The 23,049-nt window shown below is 42.9% G+C and overlaps 1 protein-coding gene across 1 annotated transcript in view; it reads left to right on the plus strand.

Annotated features, from left to right (window-relative positions):
- LOC138480534 (uncharacterized) overlaps window positions 1-23,049 on the plus strand; it is a 1,133,492-nt gene that overhangs the window by 212,816 nt on the left and 897,627 nt on the right. Inside the window, exon 6 of the mRNA XM_069612286.1 lies at window positions 18,065-18,343. Within this exon, the coding sequence (XP_069468387.1) occupies window positions 18,065-18,343 (279 nt within the window). The remainder of the gene's footprint in view (window positions 1-18,064; window positions 18,344-23,049) is intronic.

The following is a 23,049-nucleotide window of genomic DNA, read 5'->3' on the forward strand; positions in this document are numbered from 1 at the left end:
AAAAAATGTCGAAAAAAAATGTCGAATTGCGTTTTTTAAAATTATATATTTATTTTGGGGGTCGGGATAAAAAAATGGGTAAAACAAAAACAAAATTAAAAAAGGGGGGTTGGGGGTTGGGGGGGAACCCTCCCATTTCGAAAAAAATGCATTAAAAAAAAAATTCGACATTTTTTTTCCGACATTTCTTTTCTCAAAAAAATGACTTTCGACATTATTGGTTTCAAAATGATGACTATAAAACATCCACCACAATCTTAATACCTTTTTCTACTAGTTTACGTGCAACCTCGCCCCAAAAGCACTCAATAACCGGGCATGACCAGAACATATGCACCATGCCCGCGTTCTCCTCATCGCACTTAGGACATGCCAGCTGTCCTGCATTCTTGAACTTGGCTATCCTTTGGGGTGTCAAGTATGCCCTATGCGTAATATACAGCTGCATCTGTTTAAGTCTTGCATTTCTCAACACTTTCTTATGGTACCCTTGGGCTCGTTCCCACATCCCATCCTCCATAGGGCTACCCACTTCTTCTTCCCATTCCAGTCTCAGTTGCACCAGCTCCTTCCCCAATTTTGACATCATCATCTCGTGTATTCTATTTATCTCGTGTCCCCCTTCCGCCATATCATATATTGTGTCTATAGTAGCATCTGGTTCTTCCTCAAGAACCAATTCAGACCACATTCTCTTGAGATTCCGCACCAGTCTATGGTACGTGATATGCTGGCCAGTATGCAACCCTGTGTCCGCCCTCAGCACCTCAAAATCTGTTATGGTCCCTTCTTGCCAGATATCCCCCAGTGTCACTATCCCAGCCGACTCCCAGTGATTCCCGATTATCATCCTGAGCTGCTCCTCTCCCACCGCCAGCGCGACCAGTGGTACTTGAGGGGAGCACGGGCATGGGTTTCCCATCAGTTGGCACGCCCTTCGTCACACTTTCCACCCAATCACCAACATCTTGGGGCGCCTGTCCATTACAGCCTGGGGCAACCATATTATCTCTTTCAAATAGAATGGGACACAGTCCCGTCAGAACAGCCTGGTTTCGGTGGTCACATCCTCTGAGATTTGGCCACATATTGCAGCTGACTCGCTATATAATAGACTTCATAATTGGGCAACTTTATACCCCCTCTCGTAAGAATTCTGGAGTTTCAAGAGGGTGACTCTGTTCCGCATACCATGCCACAGGAAGTCCCTACACATACTGGCCAATTTACTAAAAAACTTCTTGGGTATCAGGTACGGGATATTACCAAAGTAGTGCAGGAGCCTAGGCAAAACCACCATCTTCAACATTGCTCTGCGTCCCATCATTGCTAAGGGTAGTATAACCCAGAACCGCATGCAATTCTCAATTTTCATAATAGCTACTTCTGTGTTGCGCTTGTGTTCTTCTTCCACTGCATGGTAAATGTCTATTGCTAGATAACGAAATGTGCTAGTTGCCCACGGTACCTGCAACACCGGTAGTTGTTCCAGCAGGATCCCCTTATACCCACCTAGTGGGAACATGCTGGACTTCTGAGGATTCACCACTATATCAGACATATCTGCATATCTTCCCATCACCTCCAGAACATATTGGAGGTTCTCCTCTGGATACTGCAAGTACAATAATATATCATCTGCATACAATGATACCAGGTATCGTTCATCTCCCACAGGGATACCTATTGTGTCATATTGTTGCCTTAAGTAGATCGCTAGGGGTTCCAGAGCTAATATGTAAAGCATAGGGGACCACGGACAGCCCTGTCTGGTTCCCCTGTGGAGTTTCCACCTTTCCGATATCACTGACCCCGTTTTAACTCTGGCCAGCAGTTCACTATAACATTTTGGCCCACCGCAGGTATCCCGGACCCATCCCGTAGCCATCCAGGGTCGCCAGCAACCACGCCCATTTGACCGAGTCAAACGCCTTTATTGCATCTAACGACACTATTGCCAGTCCATCATCCCTTCCATTCCCATGTTCAATGACTTTATGGAGCCTTCTAAGATTATTAGATATGTTCCTGTTGGGGACATAGCCAGTTTGATCCGGTGGTATCAGTTTGCTTATGACTTTTCTCAGTCTATTTGCCAAAACAGCTGTCAAGATTTTACTGTCTTGATTCAGCATCGACAGGTGTCTGTAAGAACTGCAGCTGTGCCCTGGCTTATTAGGTTTGGGGAGAGGTATAATAATCGCTTCTCCGAGTGATTCTGGCAGTCTGCCTCGCTCATGCGCCTCATTCAGCATATACAACAGTGGGGGAAGCACCTCATCTTTAAACGCTTTATAAAGCTCACTTGGGAGTCCATCAGCCCCTGGGGTCTTAATCGTCGGCAGCTGTCTCACCACCTCTCCTAGCTCCTCCAATGTAATCGGTGCATCCATCTCCTCCCTTTCTTCCGCACTAATTTGCGGCAATCCTATATACTCTAGGGTTTCCTTTATCATTGCACGGTTGAGGGCGTTTGCTGTGTCTTTGCAAAGATCTCCATCGTGGGTTATTTACTCTTGGCTCTCGATCCCTTGACTGACATCGCGCAACCCTTCCTGTGTGTCTGGTTCCAGCTACGCAGTGTTGTTGTGGCTCCCCTGAGTCAGTCAGGCAGTGGAGCGCCCTTTTCAGTAGGTTGCGTCGCGCTATGGCACGTAAAGTCGTGTTTGGAGCGGACTGTGTCCTCCCACATCTTCCCTCTGACTCCTGTTGTCAATGCGCCATCAGCGTGGTCCTGGGGGCCAGCAAGCACGTGTTGCCGGCCACTACCACAGAGATTCAGGTCTCCGGGGAATTCAGTGCTTTTGTCCGACTTAAGGGAAGCCTTCTCGGGGCGTCTTTGCTTGGCCTGCTTAGTGCCTTGTTTCATGCATTATTGTCCTATAACAACTGTCCCGGCAAGGCCAGGTTCCAACCCCTGTTTCTGTTGAACAGCCAGTGTGTCGCACTTTGTTGAGCCACTCATTCCACCATATGCTTTCACATCCGCATGGGACTCTTCCGGTCCGGCCATGCCACTATCTTGCCTCCGTTATCCTCTTTAGGTCATGTGTCCTTCAGTAAGGCACCAGATCTTGCAAGCTCCTGGGTCGGTTCATCCAGTTGTACTCCCTTATTAACACACTTTCTTCGTGCTCATGGTCACATTCAAATCTTCAGGGGTTTCAGTTGTGCTTCTGTTCTGCTGCACCCTTTCACTTGTCCGCCATCATTTTATTTTGTTATTTCCTCTCTGCCGTGTCGGGTGTGCTGCAGCGCTTCACACACTGGGTCACTTTCAGACCACAGGATCACTTCTGCACAGCTGCAGTCTGCCTGCACCGTACCATGGTCTTACTGTTAATGGGGATCTGCGCCCTGCGCTGTGCACGGCTCACTTCTGCGTGAGCGCTTGCTAGCCAGCCAGCCTCCCTCTGCCCCGTTCAGCGGCAATCCGTCAGTATGCCGATCGCAGATCTGCAGGCCCCACTGGTCCGCCAGGGACCCCGTTGCAATCAGCGCTGTATGTGACACCCTGTCCCAGGGGCTCTCGCTCCACTCCCCAAAGGCGGCCCTTTGTTCTACGGGACCCTGGTCATCACTATTCCTTGTTTGTCCCTTATTCGCATGAGTAATGGTTCCAAAAATATTGCATATAATAAGGGCGACAGTGGGCACCCCTGTTTCGTTCACCTCCTGATTGTAATTGTTGGTTAGGGTTCCATTCACAGCCACTCTAATATTTGGGGTGTTATAAATTGCCTTTACCATCTTTATAAAGTTGTCTCCTCCTCCCATTTTCCTCAGAGTTCGGAGGAGGAGCAACCATCTACTCAGTCAAACGCTTTTTCTGCGTCCAAGGCCAAAACTATCGCAGGGGTCTGTATTATACTTTCTCTACCAGATGGATGACCCTCCTAATGTTATCGTCTGTTTGTCTCTCTCAGACAAATCCGCATTGATCTTGATGCATCAACTTGGGGAGTACTTGCTTTAGCCTAGAAGCCAATATTTTAGTGTACAGTTTCGCATCTTGATTTATGAGGGCTATCTGTCTGTATGAACTAGAGGCTTGTGGGTCTTTCCCTTTTTGTGGATTACCAACATCTTTGTCTCATTCATGGATTGGGTGATGTTCCCACTCTTCCTAAAGGAGTTGAATAGTGTTGTTAGAACCAGAGCCAATGTATCCCTGTATGTCTTATAGTATTGTGCAGTGAAGTCGTCTGGGCCGGGGGCTTTGTTCCTAGGGACTTCTTTGATTGCTATTGGGACTTCCTTCTGCATTATGTCTTCCTCCATTATTTGTCTTTCGGGTTCCGATAAGGCCTGGAGATTTACCCCTTCTAAGTAGTCTTTCTGTGGAGTCTCGTCAGGTTGATCCGAAGAGTAAAGACGCCGGTTGTATTGCTCAAATATGCTTCCAATCTCAGCAGTTTATGTTTTCCTATGTCTGTTTTCATCCACCAGCACCTTCACTGTCCGGTCCTGCATCTCCCCTTTAAGTTGTCTGGCCAGTAATGTGTCTGCTCTATTCACCTTTATGTAGTACCGGTGTTTTGTCCTTAACAGAAGTCATTCAGCTTTTTTAGTGCAAAGGGAATCTAGTTGGCCTTGGACATGTCTCAATGTTCTTTGCAACTTAATCGTGTGTTTCTGCATTATTTCGGTCTGGATTTTGGTTATATAGCCTCCAGTTCTTCATCCCATTGTATATTTTGTTTCCCCCTTTGGGTTTTAAGTGCTATTAGGTGCCCTCTCATCACCGCTTTCAGGGCCTCCCATTGTGTTGCCGTGGATATCTCGGGTGAATTATTAAGCGCTAAATGTTCTTCTTCTATGTGTTCCCGAAAGTATTCCCTAGCACTGGATCCCTGATTATTTCCTCTGGGATTCGCCAGTTCCATAACCTCGGGGCCTTTGGGATCAATGCGATCTCTGCCCACAAGGGGGTGTGATATGGAAAATGAGATGGTGCCTGTTTCTACCTTACAGATTTTCCCCAGAATACCTGTCGAGGCCCATAGGTAGTCTATCCTGGACATAGTACCATATACGTGTGAAAAATATGTGACGCCTTGTTGGTTGGTGTTTGTGTGCCTCCAGACGTCTTCCAGTGCAAAGTTGGACACTTTTTGTTTTAGCGCTATCGATGGAGTACCCTGTCCCTGTTGTCTGGGTTATGACCTATCTCGCTTGGGGTCCCATGCAATATTCAGGTCCCCTCCCAATATAATTTCCCCCTCAGCGAATCTTTCTATTGTATCAGGGTATCTTTGAGTAAACTCTCCTGGCCTGTATTTGGAGCATATAAAGCCGCCAGTGTAATCGGGTACCCTTCTATTCTGGCACTGGTGAGTAGGTATCTCCCCTGTTTATCCGCCTCTGTGCGTGTTATGTGCATGTAAAGGGAGTCTCGGGCTGCAATCATAACCCCTTATTTTTTTTCAGAGTTGTTGGCCTGTATTAACTTGTTGTACCCTTTCAGCCTGACCCTATTCTTGTCCTGCCCTCTAATATGTGTTTCCTGGAGCATTATTATGTCATATTTCCCTTGTCTTAGAAACTGCTCCACTTTTTTCCTTTTTACTGGGGAGTTTAACCCACGTATATTATATGTCAGTATTTTTATCCCCATGGTGTCTTAGGGATTTGAGTATCTGAGAATCTACCTCGTTGTGCTCCCCTATGTTCATGGTTCTTCCCGGTTCCCTTCCCTTTCCACAACATTGTGTTCCCTCACGTATCCCTTCCCCTTCCCCTCCTCCCCTCCATCCCCCAACTGCCCTCAGGTGGGATCTGGTTCCTATGACCGCTCAGGCATTGCACCATCAGCGCCATGCCCACAGTAACTCAGGGATAACTTGAAGGGTATCCTAAAGTCCTTTGGATTCCAAGTGGAGTTCCACTCGCCCCCATTCCCCTCCCTCACACCTGTGGCAGGGACACTGTGGCCTCTTTCTCTTCCTTCGCTGACGTTTGCGCATGGTGAAGAAACTCTCGATCTCGGATTCAGTATTTTCTTGTATGTATGAATTCTTCCTCGATTTATTTCAGTCCTTCATCTGTGGCCCTTTCACTTTTCTATCATTTCTTTTCCATTCCCATTCTGTTCTGTTTTGGGTGAGCCTTTCTTTTCTTTTTTCTTGTGCAGGTCCTTCTTGTTCTTGTATTCCCAGTATCTGTGTCCCTTCTTCGCAGAACGTGACCCTCCTTTGTTTCCCTTCCCACATGAATAGAAGCCAGAAAGGGAATGTCCATTTATATCTGACCTGCTTTGACGATAGCTCTTTCACTACAGGGCCCATTTCACTGCGTTTCTGCAGTGTGGATTGTGGCAGGTCTTGGTATAGTTGGATGTCTTTGCTATTCATTCTGATATGATCCATTATCCGGGCTCTCCGCAGGATCTTTTCTTTTTGAGGGTACGATGTGAGGGCAACAAGGACATCTCAGGGTCTCGCTCCTGGTTCTCCTGTCCTTTTAGGGACCACCCGATGCACCTTGTCTATTGCCACTTCCACCTCATCTTTTGTATCAAGGATGTCTTTGAATACTTGTTGGACTGCGTCTTTCAGATCTCTGTCCTCCACTGACTCCACCATATTCTTGATTCTGATATTCGATCTTCTAGATCTGTTCTCCAAATCCTCGCATTGTAGTTTGAGGTTGTGGGTCCATGTCTGCAACAGTTCATGGGCCTCTGCATATTGTTGTGCTTCTTCATCAAGGTTTTGTGTTATTTTTTCCAGGGTGTCTGTCCTTTCTCCCAGACTAGATCTCCATTTTGAGTTCTTGCACTACTGTTTTCATGTCTGGTTTCATTGTCTGAAATTGGGATTGTATTGTTGCCAAAAACTGGGATTGGAATTCCCCGAACCAGGTTTTCATATCTTCCCTTGTTGACATGTCGTCGGACTCAATTCCCGCTCCCTCTTTGGCTGTATGTGCCTCTTGACTCTTCTTCCGCGTGGAGGCTGAGGGGGTCGCCACTTCCGCACCGCACAGCTGTGGTAGGCACTGGTCCAGCCTCTTCTGAGGTATTTGTGGGGTGGCTTGCGCAAATTTCCCCCTAGATTGGGACATAGATGCAGATAAATGTATTTCCACGGGGCCCTGCACCTCGATGTGTCCACCCCTGAAAGAAGCTCTTAATCTGTGTGCCCCCGTTGCTTTTATGGGATTCTTTGCCTCCCCCTCACACTGTCTCGATCCCCCGGGTGGTGGGTTCTCCCTATGTTATGGGTATCCCTGAATCTTGACTGCGTTTGAATTGGATATACTTGGTGCTTCTGCTTATCTTCTTTGCCAGGTGGTTGTGGCTAGTGTTGCAGTGTATGTTGTGTGCGCTGTTGGGGCGTTTGGCTTCGATCTTGGACAGTTTAACTCGCCTCCTTTCTGGCGGTATCCGAGGGCCCTGAAGTATTGCAGCACCTTTGGGTTGTTTGGAGTTTTAGGGCTTGCCGATTCTGCTTCCCTTTATGGATCCCAACCCCGTTCGTTGCAGTTCCTCGTTCTGCTGCCCCCTTTGTACCCGATTTCCCCCTGGGTCTCTGGTCTGCAGAGCTCTGGGTTTTTTTTTCATTCCGGTACTTCTCCCTCTTGTCCATGGAGGGGCATGCGTGAGGAGTGGGTGGGAGGGGGAGGGGCGATGGAGAACACGCTGTCCCACTTACCCCAGCCCCTAGCTTCGTATGTATTCGCTGGGGGAGATTGAGACTGTTGGGCTTCTACCAAGCCCGTTTGTGGGTTATGATCCTCTTCTTTCTTCTTCCCCCTCGATCTGGTCCTCTGGTCATCGGGTTGGGGCTCTCTCCGCTCCGGCTCTCAGTCTGTGCCCTGTGTTTTCTCCGCTGCCCTGGAGGGTGTCGGGCCCCAGCTTCCCGGGCCGCCGCTCCCCGACGCACTCCGATGGTATCTTGTAACAGAGCTGCGGCTCACGGCTGTTTTCGTTGTGTGGGGCCCCACGTCCTAAATTACCCGTGGCCTGGTGTCGGCTGGGGCTTCTTCCTGTTCGCGGTGTCCCACTCTCTGATGCCGGCAGCAATGTGATGTGACAGGCACTTCTCCCCTCCTTTCTCCCCGGAGCCTTCTTGTGCCCTGAATCAGCTTCATCTTAACCGTCCTTGCACTGGTAATGGCCGCAACAGGGGTCTTCTCCCCCACGTGTTCTCCGGCATCTTGCTGAATATTTTCTCTGCTGCTCCGAGGCTTACGAAGAATGCAGCTTTTCTCCACTCTACTGTGCTGTCTGCGCACCACAGTGTTGTCTTTGCTGGGGTGCTTTATTGTCACGGCTTGAGGGGAGAGGACAGAGCGTGCTCAGGCATGTCCTCCCTGCATCGCCGCCATCTTGGAATCTTTGTGGTTTATTTTTAATCTAAGTAGCTAAGGGTTTGTAAAAAGCAATCTTGTTGAATGTGTAAGGCCGTGAAAATCATGTTACATATTCAAGGTTGTTGACATACTTCCACAAAGAAAGTTTAAATATCCCCCTCTCATGTTTTGGGTCACCTCAAACAGCAACAACAGATATACAGTCAATGATGAAACAGAGATTCTTGCTCCTCCGTCCCATTTACCTTACCAAACCATCCCTTTCCTTATCACTATCATGAGGTGCACACACTTTAGCTATGATTTGCAGTATACCACCTCAAGTGTTTATGGTAAATTCAATGAAATCATTACACATGTGTCAAGGGTGTCATTTCCATGAATGGATTTTCCAGTTCAGACAACCTTTGTGGTTAATTTTTAATGTAAGTAGTGAGTGGAAGGAGGGGGTATTTTGGCCCCCCACCCCAATCCCATTCCTACACTTCCTGGATGGGCCCAGCCACGGCCGCTTTGGGTTCAGGGCCTTGGCCCCGGAGCACTCGTGCAGGAATACCCCTAGGAACTGTGACCCCCTTGTAACAACCCTCATAACAGTGTAAGGCCAGAGGTGAATAAGACTCAATTTTGTAAATCCCTGACTCCATATTACAATGCTAAAACAGCTGTGAGGTTTTCACTCAAATCTGCAGCTCTCCCCATCAGGCGCGCACAGAGAGCAAGTTCCTCCCCCCACCTCCTCCCCTGTGCCGTCTCTGCAACTGCCCGGTTCCCATGAGAAGGCTGGCTGCGAGAATGCAACAAAATCCACATTGTGGGGTCATTCCGTGTATGGTGGTAGGGGGTTAATGGCACCGGTAAGGATGCCCGTGCCGTTAACCCCCTACTGCCACATTCTGAGGTGCCCTAGCGGGTCCCACTAGGGATGGCGGTTTTAGCGGGACCCGTTAAGGGACCTTGGAGCTAATAATGGGCCCGCAATTTGCGGGTCCCATTATTAGCTCCTTCCCCTTTCCCATTGAGCCCTATGGGGGCACAAATGGGAATGGGGAATGGTTATTGAAATGGGGACTTACCGGGTCTGCATAGGTCGGGATGTCCCAGTAAGTCTCCGTTCCGACTACCCGGACCCGGACCCGAATTTGGAGGCAGCCATGGTGCTAATAGCACCATGGCTGCCTCCAAACTCGGAATGACCCCCAGTATATTCTGCCTTCCATCTCACTTCACTAACCCAGATACGGGCCAGAGCAGGGGCCAGAGCGAAAGCTATTTGTCTCTATAAACCTGCCCCACACCCTACAGATCCTAGTCATATAAACATAATGCCCATGCCCCCTGGGGCAGAGTCAACAACTAAAGGGAAAAGACCCTCAAGCAGTGTGTCTATTTACGCTTTAATATGGACAGAGTCAGCGTGCCTTTTTATGCGGGATCGTATAAACCTAATGGCGAGGTAATGGGTCCATGAATGAACAACATAACTACATACGCGTCTATAATTAGAAGTCCCTATATTAACCTGCCTTATGAAAGCATGATGCATGTTAATCTGTGACACAGAAATGCTCACAGTAATTGTTTGCAACAGTACAACACAACGAAATGTAAAACTGTACACACCAGCATTACGCTACCTCATTTTTTATAAGGTCAAATGTAAATACATGTATAGTGTCATGTAAGCATAATGTAGAAGTTAACCGCTCCTGGCTAGCCACACTCTCAGTTGAAGACACACCTATAGATCCAGTGCTGTCATTTGCATTTTTATGAACAAGTGAACCTCGAGTCAAATATATGTTTTATTCCCTGATCATTTTTGATGAATTCTTTGTTCCCCTTTTTTTGTTATGATGAGAGTGCCTAGTTAAAATGAAAAATATAGCATGTCCTAAACCAATGTGATCTAAGCGTAAAACAGCCAGCCATGTGTTAAAAGCAACACGTGAAAATTGTGTTCTGAAGGGCCCTAAGCTATTGAATAATATGGGACCACACTGCAAAGGGGCCTCACTTTGATCGAGTTCATTTGAGTATCAACCAAGATTAACAAAGAGTTAGTGATTTTGGACATTCAATCACTGAACTCCCCACAATATAATGTATGCCTATAATGATATGTACCGTTTATGACCTGGTCGCCTCAGGAATCTATTCTAAATTCCCATTGTTGTTATTGAGTTAACACCTCCGACCATACGCTGACCCCATGAGCTCTGCCCCCTAGACAGTATATTCAGAATTGGTTGAACAAGGGGAGCATCACATTTGGTGGGGGACAGTTAATTCATGACTCGTAATAAATAACCTGCCTTTGAACCCTGTTTTCAAAAGTGCTCAGATGCAGTCCTTTTCACTGGACAAACAGATAAGAGTTCTGAATGAATGAGAGTGCATGGCCACAAGGGCAAATGTTACATGGCTAGGATGTCAAAGGATACATGAAAAGGCAACGTGGTATACCAGGATGATGAGCCCAGCTGAACGGTTGACCCCGGAGATCACGTTGTCTCATCACGTGCCCTCGGACCAATCGTTCGCCTCCGACCCTATAGCACCTATAGGTGCCTGCCCTTAGTGTCCAATCCCAATCTCTCTTGTGCCCCCTAGGCATTCCCACAGTGGTGACATTTTTCACGAATATAACCAAAATGTAACATGTTTTCTGCAGAGCGCTCTCGGCGTGAGCAGAGTAGATTCTGCTTGCCTCTAATTTTAGATAAAAGCCTTTAATATCACTCTCACTTGGTCCTGGTCTCATTCCCTCCTGGGATGTGTTCTTATTGACTCTGTTGGGTGATTTACCAGTATTATTGGGGGTCTCTCACTTTCAGTAGCTAAGGGTTTGTAAAAAGCAATCTTGTTGAATGTGTAAGGCCTTGAAAATCATGTTACATATTCAACGTTGTTGACATACTTCCACAAAGAAACTTGAAATATCCCCCTGTCATATTTTGGGTCACCTCATACAGCAACAACAGATATACAATCAATGATGAAATAGAGCCTTCCGAGGACCATCTCACAGTGTTATACAAGAACAGAGGGGTGGTAAGAGCAGAGGAAGGCAACATAATAGGCGTGTTGCTAGACAAAAACAGCAACAACGGAAGACTTTTCAGGAAGACAACATGGACAAGAGACGAACCCCAGAAAAAGGAGGAGCGGTTGTTGCTGCTAATCTATCTGGCTGCATATACTCTTGCTGCTATGGAATTAAAGGTTTGGGTTTTGGTACCTTATATTTACAAGACCCTTACTCCTTTCAAGGAGAACTTAGTCAGTTCATGACAAAAATATATTTAAACTATTTGTTCTCACATTTCACCACATTATGGGAATAGTCTAAATAGTTTTCATTTACTATCAACATTTGAAGTCCCTCAGGGAAACATAAATCCTGAATCACTAGTGTTTGGACAAAGGGTCTTAAAAGATCTTAAGTTACTTGAAAACAAGAGCACATCAAAACCATGACTCTTACTTCAGCTGAACACACAGCTATTAAATCCATACGAAATGCTAATGAACTCAAATAGGTTTATGAATGTGGAGAATTAGTCCTTCACGACTGACTCAATATGTGCTGAATGTATACCTCCAAAAAAGAATCCTTAGGTGTAGTAAAATAACCTTTTATAACACCTGTGAGGCCTTGTTAGAAAACCATGCAGAAGTACTGATTCTGAACATCTGGTCTGTGTAAACTCTTTTTCTAGCATGTTTAATAGGACCAAGAGAATCATTCTCAAGCACTGGAACATCTTAAAGAAGGGTCCATCACATCTATCACCACTTTTGTTTGCTTACAAATGCAGTCAAAATCTCAGACATGTCCGTGTACACACTGAAATAAAAAAATTAAAAAAAACATTTGTCACAAAGGATCCTAGTTTCACTGAATTTTGGGGCGTACCTCGTCCACAGGTTCCTTTTCCCTGTGGTCAATGCACGATGTGTGCACTGAGTTTGTCTTGGGGTTATCATTTCCATGGCAACAAAATCAATTGTCTAATTGTAATACCAGCCAGGTTGTCTATGAAATCAGGTGTTATTATACATCAGCATGAGAATGATCAGGTTTTGGATTAGTGAGCATCCAAGTGTTATCAAGATAAACATTTGTCAGCTCCTGTGGTGAATCACTTCTTAGTGAAAGGACACAAAGAGGCTGGTTTTATGCAGTCAGTGATACTATTAATGGCAGGAGGAACAGAGTTAGAACAAAAAAACTATTGATGTTTGAACAAGTTCTTATTTTCAATACTAAATCACATATTTTGATTTAATAACATTATTATTCATTATTTAACTATATGCTTAAACACAAATATAGTGCGTTTTGATTCTTGAATTGTTCCATGTGTTTATGTCGAAGGACATAATTACTGATGCAGCTGCTGAGATTGTCAGCTCTATACGTTGTGTGTTTAATATCATTGTGGCCAAGAAATAACTAATGTTCACTTGTTTCTCCGAAGTTGTAGCACATTCGGCCTGTTCATAGAAAGCCTGTGATGGTTTAGTTGTTTCAAGACTTTAACACAAAAGTTGAGCAAGCCCACAGTGAGTGCATCAGCTTGTAAATATAAGCCGCAAGTACACCACGACGTCACTCTTCTGTCTATGCTGTTCTCTGAGTAACCATTGCACTATTCAGTACACTTGCACATTCCTTCCTAATTTCTTCCTAATGTATTTTTTAATTTGAAGTCATGTTTTTGCAGACAACGTTATAATATGTTTTGACAATTGTAAGTCTGTAAAATGTACTTTTGGTTTCTCTGCTGTTTTTTCAGTCCATCCCCTGAGGATGTATTTCATATGCTTTACTTCAGGTGAGAAGTGACTAATTTGCCCCTATTCTCCAACATCCATCTAACACACATTTTGTCAACCGTTGTTGGATTAACGTGTTCATTTTTGCAGTGTTCATGTGCTGTATTTATTTGTCCCCTCTAGGTCCTTATCTGCCTTTGAGCTGCATAAGGGGAGAGAAGCTTGTTGTTTAAAATAATTAGCTTTCTTCACATCACACACTTCACACTGTAGTTGCTCATTTTCATTGAGTTAGTAAAAGAGAATGTTTTCATTTACTGTAACTTGATCACTAATATATAATCTGAGACCAATAAATGTCTTCTGATTCACTGCTTTTTAGGTTCCTATATTTCCATTATATAAAATTGCTGAGGAAGGTCTCATAATAATTGTGAGGGGATTGTAACATATCCAGCAGCATTGATTATTATGTCAAAGTTGTCACACACAGGGTGTGATTAGTACTTTAATGAGCAATTGGCAATACCATATGTGCAAATATTACTTGTGGTTGTATTTTAGGTGATGAAAAGTTATGCAGTTGAAAATACATTTGACAGTCATGCAATTGTTATATTTTGGTGTAGATTGTAACGTACATTCTTTTACATTGAAATACACATTATAAAAACATATATAATTTTGCGTATCAACCAGATTTTGTCTTTCGCTATTAAAGGCATGTTTTTAAAAAGGAAATCACTTAATTCCTCTGATTGGGGTTTAGTTGTCATTCACATACTGCTTTGCGAACCCCTTCAGATCAAACAGTGCTTCTCTCTATAGGTTTAAGTAGTTAAACATTAAAGAGGAGAGCCAAACTAATTCACTTAACTCAGAATTCGTTTGTCAAATTGAAGATTACATACTAGATAATAAACATGTCTGCCCCAAAAGTGGAGAGCCATTTTTTTGTAACAGTTATATTTCCTATTACATAAACATTCTGCTGGCAGCTTAATTTTGGGTGGATATTTTATATTGCCTCTAGTACCACACTTAGATGGAACACCGGTCTATTGCATGCTTCAAAATAATTTGAAATGTATAGGTCTGGCTGTTTTTTATTATACGTTGATGTGACTTTTGTTCAAAAGCAAAATAACTGATGATGAGCAGACATCAAATTCACAATGAATGTCATGTCCTAGCTAAAACATACCAAATACATCAACAGCAAGCATTTCCTAATGAAATTCAATATTAAAACAAACTTATGAATTAAATTCTATAGTGCCAGTCATAAAGTGTTCCAAAATAAAGTGCCTTAGTGTTCAATTTCCTGAAGTGTTTAACATCTGTCTACGAGCATATGTAGAATGAAACCTTTAATCAAGGCAACATTTTGTGGTTGAGTAGCAGGATGAGCTCAATCTCAGAGTTTTCATCCACTTAGTTTTTAAGTTTATCGCAGATGGAGCAGAGACATTGTTTTGTTTTGATGAAATCCTGTAGCTGACCATGAATTACTTTTTCCGGAGGTTTCCCAATGAAAGGGGTGTTTGAGATTGGACAATAGCTTGCTGGGTCATATGGGTTGGCTCTCGGCTTTTTAAGAAAAGGTCTGAAGTCAACTGAGCTGGCACTCTGCCGGTGCTGATGGAGTTGTTGAGGAGGGTTAGGAAGCTGCCCTCTATGTCTGAAGAAGTCATGATGGATTTGTAAAGATTAGGGGGACATGGATCAGCAGGTGATCCTGATGGGTTTCGTATGTCAATGGTTGCTTGTTGGCCCTCTGCAGACAGAAGACAGAAGGATGATAGTAGGTAGTGGCAGGAGTTGGTGTAATCTCCATGGTGGCATGTGAGTGGGAGCATCCTTTATTGTTGAGGCGATCCTGGATGTTGAGGATCTGTTGCTTGAAGTATGTAGCAAGCTGGTCCTAGAGCTCCTTTATATGGGTATGAGTTGTGTTGCAGGCTGGTGGGTTTTTAATTCCCTGATGATTTTATGCATTTCCCTATCAATGTGATGCACCAAATCAATAATCTGGCTTTCGTTGCCTTCACACCATCAGCTCTGTAAACATGCAACTGTTGATGGTACGTGAATTTGCTAGTGTGTAGATTGGTTTCCTCCAGTCATTCTCCAGTTTCCATCTGTGTGTATTTAAGTAGTTTAGTCTGATATTGGACCATATAACTTCTTTCTTTTTAGAGCTTATTGAAAAGGTTTCTTGGGGCAAAACAGTTGAATGCTGAAATGATAAAGTTGTGATTGTTGTGCAGATTTGCATCCAGTGTGTTTGTTGGTGCACCTGCGGGGATGGTAGACTTGTTGCTTCTAGTCTTTCTAGTAGGGAATTGATTAGCATTACTTTGCACAGTCTGGCCCTGGTTGATGATTCTTTGGATGCTACTACAAGGACAGTTGTTTCAGTGAATATTGTGATTGGGATAGATAAGTGATCTCCCAAAGGTAGTGTGAACTGCGTACCAGATAGAGGTCATGTTTTATATATTAGGGAAGATGTTCCTCCTTTATCTATCATGGTGTTGAAGGCTGGAATCTATTCAAATGGTGCAAAGCTTCTGCACATACAAGCTATGTTACCTTTCTCAATGTCACAATCTTTTTTTTTTTAATTCTATACTAAGGCCCCTCTGCATAAGGTGGTGCCAAACATCCCTCAATCATCTGGCTGCTCAGCAGAAATATACAGGTCCTTTTGGGAAGGAGGGGGGGCAAATTCCTATTCTTTCTGAAATACCAATTAATTTGTGTGTCCTTTCCACTGGAGGGAAAGGGATTTGTCACATGTCACACCACTGTGGCTAACATTTGAAAGGGTTATTCCAACACCTTTATGGGTCTTGTAATATGCGTACGCAAAACCACATAAAATGCTAAAATAGCATTAGCTTAATTAATGTCTTTGCTTGGGACAATTGTGACATGTATAAATGGTGCAATGAAAACCATTTAAGTGAGAGAATGATCTTTCCTGTGGCCAACATAGACTAATCAGTGGATATTACAAGTAAAGTAAGGGCAAATCACATTGTTAACTTATATTCCTATTGCAACTCAATGTACCTTGACAATAGAATGCACCTTAATTACTTGCAGATAAAGCTACTATCAATGCCATTCCAGGTGTGGGTGATTCTGAGGGCACGTCTGTGGTCTGCATAGTCATTTATTTTGCCTACCATGCTCATGACACTCACAGCTTCAAAATGGTGTTCAGAGAGTTGTGGATTTTGGTTCAATCAAATCTTGAAGAGCCTTTGGATAAGGTGGGATTTGTCTCAAGACCAGCTTAAATGGTGGACATGCCCCCATCCATCTGAGAAAATGCACTTGGTTGTATCACAGATATTATGTACACCCCTCCATCTATGGAAAGCAGAACATGTCCTACAATTGCCCACTACTGGTTTTGAAGCAAATAATTGGACACCATCTATCATCAGATATGTTAGTGCATTAATATCCATGCTCATTGGTCTGCAATATAGACAACAACATTACTGTGCTTCTCATTTGCTTTGCATTAATTATTGGGTTTCTGACCAGTGTTTTCATTAAAGATGGACCAATTGCAAAACACTGACATTCTGTTAACCTTCAAGACAAAGGCTATTATTTGATCATTGTGCAAGAATGCTGCTGTCAATTATTTTTGTTTGATGTAACATGGTTTGTCAAATCCAACATCTCCAACTCTCCCTTACTCACTCATCGGGACTATAACCTGAACATAGTAATATGATCTAGTCACCCACTTCAAATTATTTTCAAACCAACACCTATGGGGAGCTCTCAAACAAAGGTATTGACTGAGTCCTTGTAATGAACTGCAAAAAGGAGACCCTGGCAATGCCCTCATTGTATGTTTAAAGATAATTTCCAAATCTCTATTTTAGCATGCTGATGGGAATGTATTAAGTCTAACATCCAGTCACACTGCACTCTCTCCCATCACTACCCCCTGTTCCCCATGAAGAGGCTTGTCAGTAAGCATTTCAACCCTTTTTAACTTGTCTTTGATGCACATTTTACTGCTGTATTGGGTATAACAAATTGATTTAGCTAATTTGTAAATTGTGTACATTCATGTTTTCCAATTATATGAACTGTGTATGTAGTAAAATCTCCCCCTTTCTCCTTGAACACAAGTCAATTGAATGCATTTAAAATAAATAGACATTCCCTCATATTGATTCGATTTCTATAATAATTCTAATCTAATTCTACTTTGAATCTAATTATAATTGTAGGCAATGCAATACTAATTGGACAACCATTCCTCTTTGAATGCCTTGTCCTGATTGATCCTTGCTCAAACATTATTTATCTCAAGCTTCACATAATGATAGGAAAGTTAGACAGACAAACTCTGTCATAATAAGGTGGTTCAAAGTTTTCAAACAAACTTCAGATGCAACATTGGATTTCTATGATTGTTTTCATGCAGGACAATTGATGAATAGTGGTCAAAATATAGACCCCATCAAAAATGACATAACTCTCAAAGTTCTGGGAAAATATTTGCATGAGGTAATGAGGAGACACAGACAAATGGTGAGACTCAGATTGTTACATTGTGCCACAGATTGTTACATTGTGAACATTAGAAATGCAGATACACAACATGTCATATGAGGCTTTTTATAATGTCATTAATGTTTTTTTGGTGGTTATCTCTGATGATATCAATCATGTCTTCTTTAATGTATTCTTCTTTGAAGGTTTGAAGTTATGAAGGAGATGATAAGACGCCCATCAGGGTTAGTTCTGGTTGTATGTGACAACATTTTTAGACATTTGTGGTGTTCATCAATTTCAATTTTTCAAGAATGTTCTTCTAATGCTGCATGTTTACTTTGTTAGGCGGGCATCTGTGTACTTAAAATGACACTGCAATTCCACATTGTGTATGAAATTGTATTAAAATATATTACTTTTGTCTCTTCAATAGATGATGTACAAAGAGAAGTATACGCCCAAATTATTATATTCTCAACTCTGCCTAGTTTCTTGGAAAGTCAATTCAATAGTGAAAACACTGACGACACTACATATACAACAGAAATAACAGCAGAAGTTAACATTGAAGATGGTGATGTCAAAGAAGCAAATTATGGCCTACGTAATAGCATAAAACCAAGCGGTTCAACACGTTCTGGCAGAGAAATGATTGCTGAGAAATTTGGTAGCGAGCATAAGCAGCAAAGTAAAATGGGGAAAGAATTTAAAGGTAGGCTTTTCTGAGTGGAATAAAGTAGATTGCTGTGCTAATACTTTAGATTATGTATCCAACTAATCACCCACACCTTTAAGTATATCCACAACTCTACACGTTTGTTGTCCACTTCATTTTCATTTATAAAAATGCAGTTAGTAAAATGTGTGATGTATAGTTAAATAAATATCCAACTTCTTTGCTGCTTTAGGATTTCCTTCAATAGTTTCGATTACAATGTTATGATTCAGAATCCCCATGTTTCTTCTCCATCCCTATATCTCTTTTAGCCTAATGATGATATGTTCTTATGATTTTCAAAAGTTGTTCTCCGACTTTTTCTTATATTTTGTCATTATTATGAAATATGTATATTTACCTATGTATTTGCTTTTTTGGTTTTCAGTAATACTTTTATCAATTTCAAAAACACAGGTAGGACTTGATTACTTTAAAGGAAAACGTGCCCAAAGATTAAATCAAATGTAAACGTTATTAAACTGCAGTGCATCATGGCATCACATATAATTGCTGGTTGACTTGCACATATGCAATATAGTACTAGTCAGGACATGCAGTGTCAAAGTAAAAGAAAAGTGTTTTCTGGGTGTGCCTTTGACTTGGTGAAGTGGTGCATGGCTTACGGGCCCACCCAAATAATAAAAAAGGTAAAACAAGTAGAAGCCATATGTACAATTTATGGCAAAACAATATCACTTTTAAGGTTACGTTCAAGTGTCCCTATGGGAACTCATAGAGTTAATTCTTAATGTCAATAAATGGAGTACCAACCTTTAGAATTTGGCCCATACCTCTGCCCCACCAACAGCAGTAATTGCTTGCACATAACCAGAAATGTATCTAATAGTGCACCTATGAAGCTGGGAAGAATGTTTGCACGAAAACAAAGCTCTTGCTGAGTTTACATTGTGCAGGGGGTTGCCTCAGGCATCAAAAGGCCCAATTTGCCAAATCTTTGTGAAATAGCACTCTGGGAGAAGAGAACATCAGCAATTGCTTAGATTCCAACTTGGGTATCATCCAAGTAGCCTTAGGATTGATTTATATGGAGTTGTCCCAGCTAGCGTTTGGAAAATATCTTTTACATGATTCTCCCAAATACAAAATTGCAACACCACCTAGTAGCAACCCGTTTGCTCAATATCTGCCTTCTTCCAATTGATACCTGAGTGGTGCTTAGAAGAATGTTGTTTTGCATTGCAAATGCTGGACTTTCTCCATAAAAATCGATGCGCTGTTTATATATAATAGTTATCTTAACAAGTGTCATAATTGTTTGTCTTGCAGCTAAAACACTGGATTGCAGAGATTTATAGGGTTCTTCAGACATGCATAATGCTATTTCTCATGCATGAATGTGTTCACTAATTCATGTGTTGTTGTATGTCCTGCTCTGACATGAGAGATTCACACATATATATATATATATATATAAATATTTCATTTTGTAATACTGTAGGTTTTGATAATGTTTAATTGTTTTCTTGAGGTAGTTATGAAGTGTGGACCTAGTCCAAGGCAAACGGATCAATCAGCAAACAATTAAAGCTATGCAACTCATTTAGGATGGGTTGAGTTGAGAGGATTATACATCAGACTGCAATAGTGAGCAGTTTGAGTATATTGGGGGGGGGGTCATAGAGACAGCATTGCGGGACTTTCAAACTGGCAGTAGTTTCAAATGATGTGAACTGGTAATCTTTGGTAAAGTCAAACTGAGAGTATAATGAATATGTCAAACCAGGAATATATCACGGTTGTAAAAACAGTAATTACACTCAGGTTGCCAATTGAATGATGAACTGAAGTGGTAAAACAGAGAGTACTGTCGTTGTGTAAACTGGGAAAATGTTGGGGTATCAAACAGGGAGTATGCTAGCATTGTCAATACGGCTACTGTAATTGTGAATTGATAATATGATTAAGCGAGTGTGCATGGTTCACATAAGTAAGAGATTACTGCCATTTTCTATACTTGATTGTTCAAAATGGCGTTATACTGAATGTTCGCTTACTCAAAATAAGCAAGGAATGGCAAGTATTGCACAGTGGAAATAAATTGGGTTTCTACAACTGGCAGTATACTTGAATACATTTTAAAATAAGGACGTTTGCTCTCATTGTCAAACTGTATCTATAATGAGAATGGTCCGACTTTGCATATAAGGCAAATGGGTTTACTCAAAGAATATTTATGAATATATGGGTATTGAAACAATATTGGGATAACCAGAACTGCGTAACTGCAAGGATAGTGGGATTTTGCAAACTAGGTGTATTCTTATGTGGTCAACCAGGAACTAGACTGGGATTGACATTGCTGGATACATACTAGGATTTGGCAGACTCAGGTTATGCCGAGAATATATTGGGATTTGTCAAACTGTATAGAATGTGTTTCACATACCTTCCGTACACTTGAATTCCCTACATTTTCTTATAATTGCATTATCTGAACTGAGATTATATTGCTTTCGAAAGTACTGTACATGTACTGGAATTGTGTATACTTGGTTATTGTGATAATATGTAAACTTCTGGGAATGGCACACTGGTAATATACTCTGGCTCCATAAACTGGAAGCATAACCATATTCTCAGGAAGTGAAAGTGTGTGTTTACTGGGCTAGTGAGCGTGTGAACATATTGGGATTGTCAAAATTGAAATATGCTGTTATTGTCATATTGTGTTCTAGTTGGGTTTTCAAAATTGGAATACACTGGGATTGTGAACTTTGTTAAACTATTGAGGTGGACAAAAATTGGGCATATTATGTTTCATCATGCATCAACAGTTTTGCATAGAAACACTACGTTGTCTCCTTGCAAAAATAAAGGATGCAGTACTCAATATGTATGTTGCTATTTGTTCTAGAGGCTGACTTTAAGAGGAAACAACAGTCATGAGCCAATGAAAATTTGGACTCATCATAAAATGTAAGCATGCATACTTAATTGTGTTAATTCATATGAACATTCCAGACAAACATATTTGTTTTACAAAGTAGTGATTCATCAGGCACCTTTCAACAGTGTGCACCATCATATCTTTTCTGATTTTGCACACATAACTGTCTGGAGAAGTAGTGGTTTGCTGGGTTGTGGTCAACAATCCCTCATGCCTGTTCAATGGCAGGTGACACTTGTCTACGGTGTTTGTTAAAATTATAATTGAGTGATGCTTGAAATGACTTATGGAGGGACAGGGCCTCCCGTCCTTGTCCTACTACTTCTCTGTGTGCATTCTCTCTATGTTTGCTGCCACCGAGGTCCCACATGGACCTCTGGCAGTGCAGCTCTTCATTCTTATCTTTTGGTGAACATCACACATGGGATACCCTTATGGCACCCATGGGTGGGGGTAAAGCCTTGTACCACTTACGCATGTTTTTGGGCATGTGTGTTGCCCACAGAGCAGGGTATGGGCTGGTGGTAGCTACATGCTGACTTGACAGTGGCTCTGAGTATCCTCAATTTTGGGATACACTGGCCCTTCCATAGGAATCAGTGGATTCCTGACAGAAGGCAAGATGGCCCCTTTGGCCTCTTGGTTTCTATTGCCTTTTACCTTGTTTCCCAAAGTCCTGGGAAGCCCTGACTCTGTCCCTTTCTCCTGAATGGTTGTTGGGTGGAAACACCATATATGTCTCTGTTGTTCCCTTTCCCCCTGACTGGATGTTGGGTGGAAATACAATATATATGGCTCTGGGGTTGCCTCCTGTCAGACTGACTGGAGCCTTCCCAGGTGTTGTGTGCCTATGGGCGGGACCTGTGTGAATGGAGTCTGAAGTGAACTCACATTCTCTTTTGTGCGTATATATTTTCTGTGTGTGTGACACAATGAATGAGACAGCCCTGCCTGAAACTGACATGCATGCAGTCTAGTCTGTTGAAGGGCTGGGCACTGTGATGCTGGAAATGCATCGGTGGGACAGGGCCTCCATATCCTTGTCCTTTACTGCTTTTTATCGTGTGTTCTGTCGTGTTTTCCATGAAGGAGTTCATGTGGGACTCCTGGCGGTGCAGCTCTCTTTCTTTTGGTTTGGCGAACAGCCCGTGGGATACCCTTATGGCACCCATGGGTGGGGATAAAACCCTGTGCCCCTAGTGTATGTTTTTGGGCACCTGTGGGTGGCCCACAGAGCAGGGTATGGGCTGGTGGCAGTTCCATGCTGAATTTGATTTTGACAGGTGCGCAGAGTTTCCTCCATTTTGGGATACCCCGGCCCTGCCATTGGGATCTGTTGATTCCTGATGGAAAACAAGATGGCCCCTGTGGCCTCTTGCTTTCTATTACCCATTACCTTGTTTTCCCAAAGTCCTGGGAAGCCCTGACTCTGTCCCTTCCCCCTGACTGGCTGTTGGATGGAAGTGCCATATATGGTGTTGTTGTGAAGGCCCAGTCAGACTAGCTGGAGCCTTCCTGGTGATGTATGTTGTGGGTACCTCCTGTGGGTGGGACCTGGGTGAATAGAGTGTGTGAAGAATATGCATTCTGTGTTGTGGGTGTCTAGTATCTGGTGGCTGACACAATGACTGAGACAACACTGCCCGAAACCGGTATGAATGCAGCTTGGAGTGTTGAATGGCTTGGTACTTGTCCCAATACACATAACTTGTTGTTAGTGTCTGGAGAGAAGTGAATGGCCTGAATACCTTGTGTGCCTGATTGGCTGCCTGCCTGTATGAATGCCCGTAGT

This window comes from Ambystoma mexicanum, chromosome 5p, assembly GCF_040938575.1.
Source record: "Ambystoma mexicanum isolate Mex_15411 chromosome 5p, UKY_AmexF1_1, whole genome shotgun sequence".
NCBI lineage: Eukaryota > Metazoa > Chordata > Amphibia > Caudata > Ambystomatidae > Ambystoma > Ambystoma mexicanum.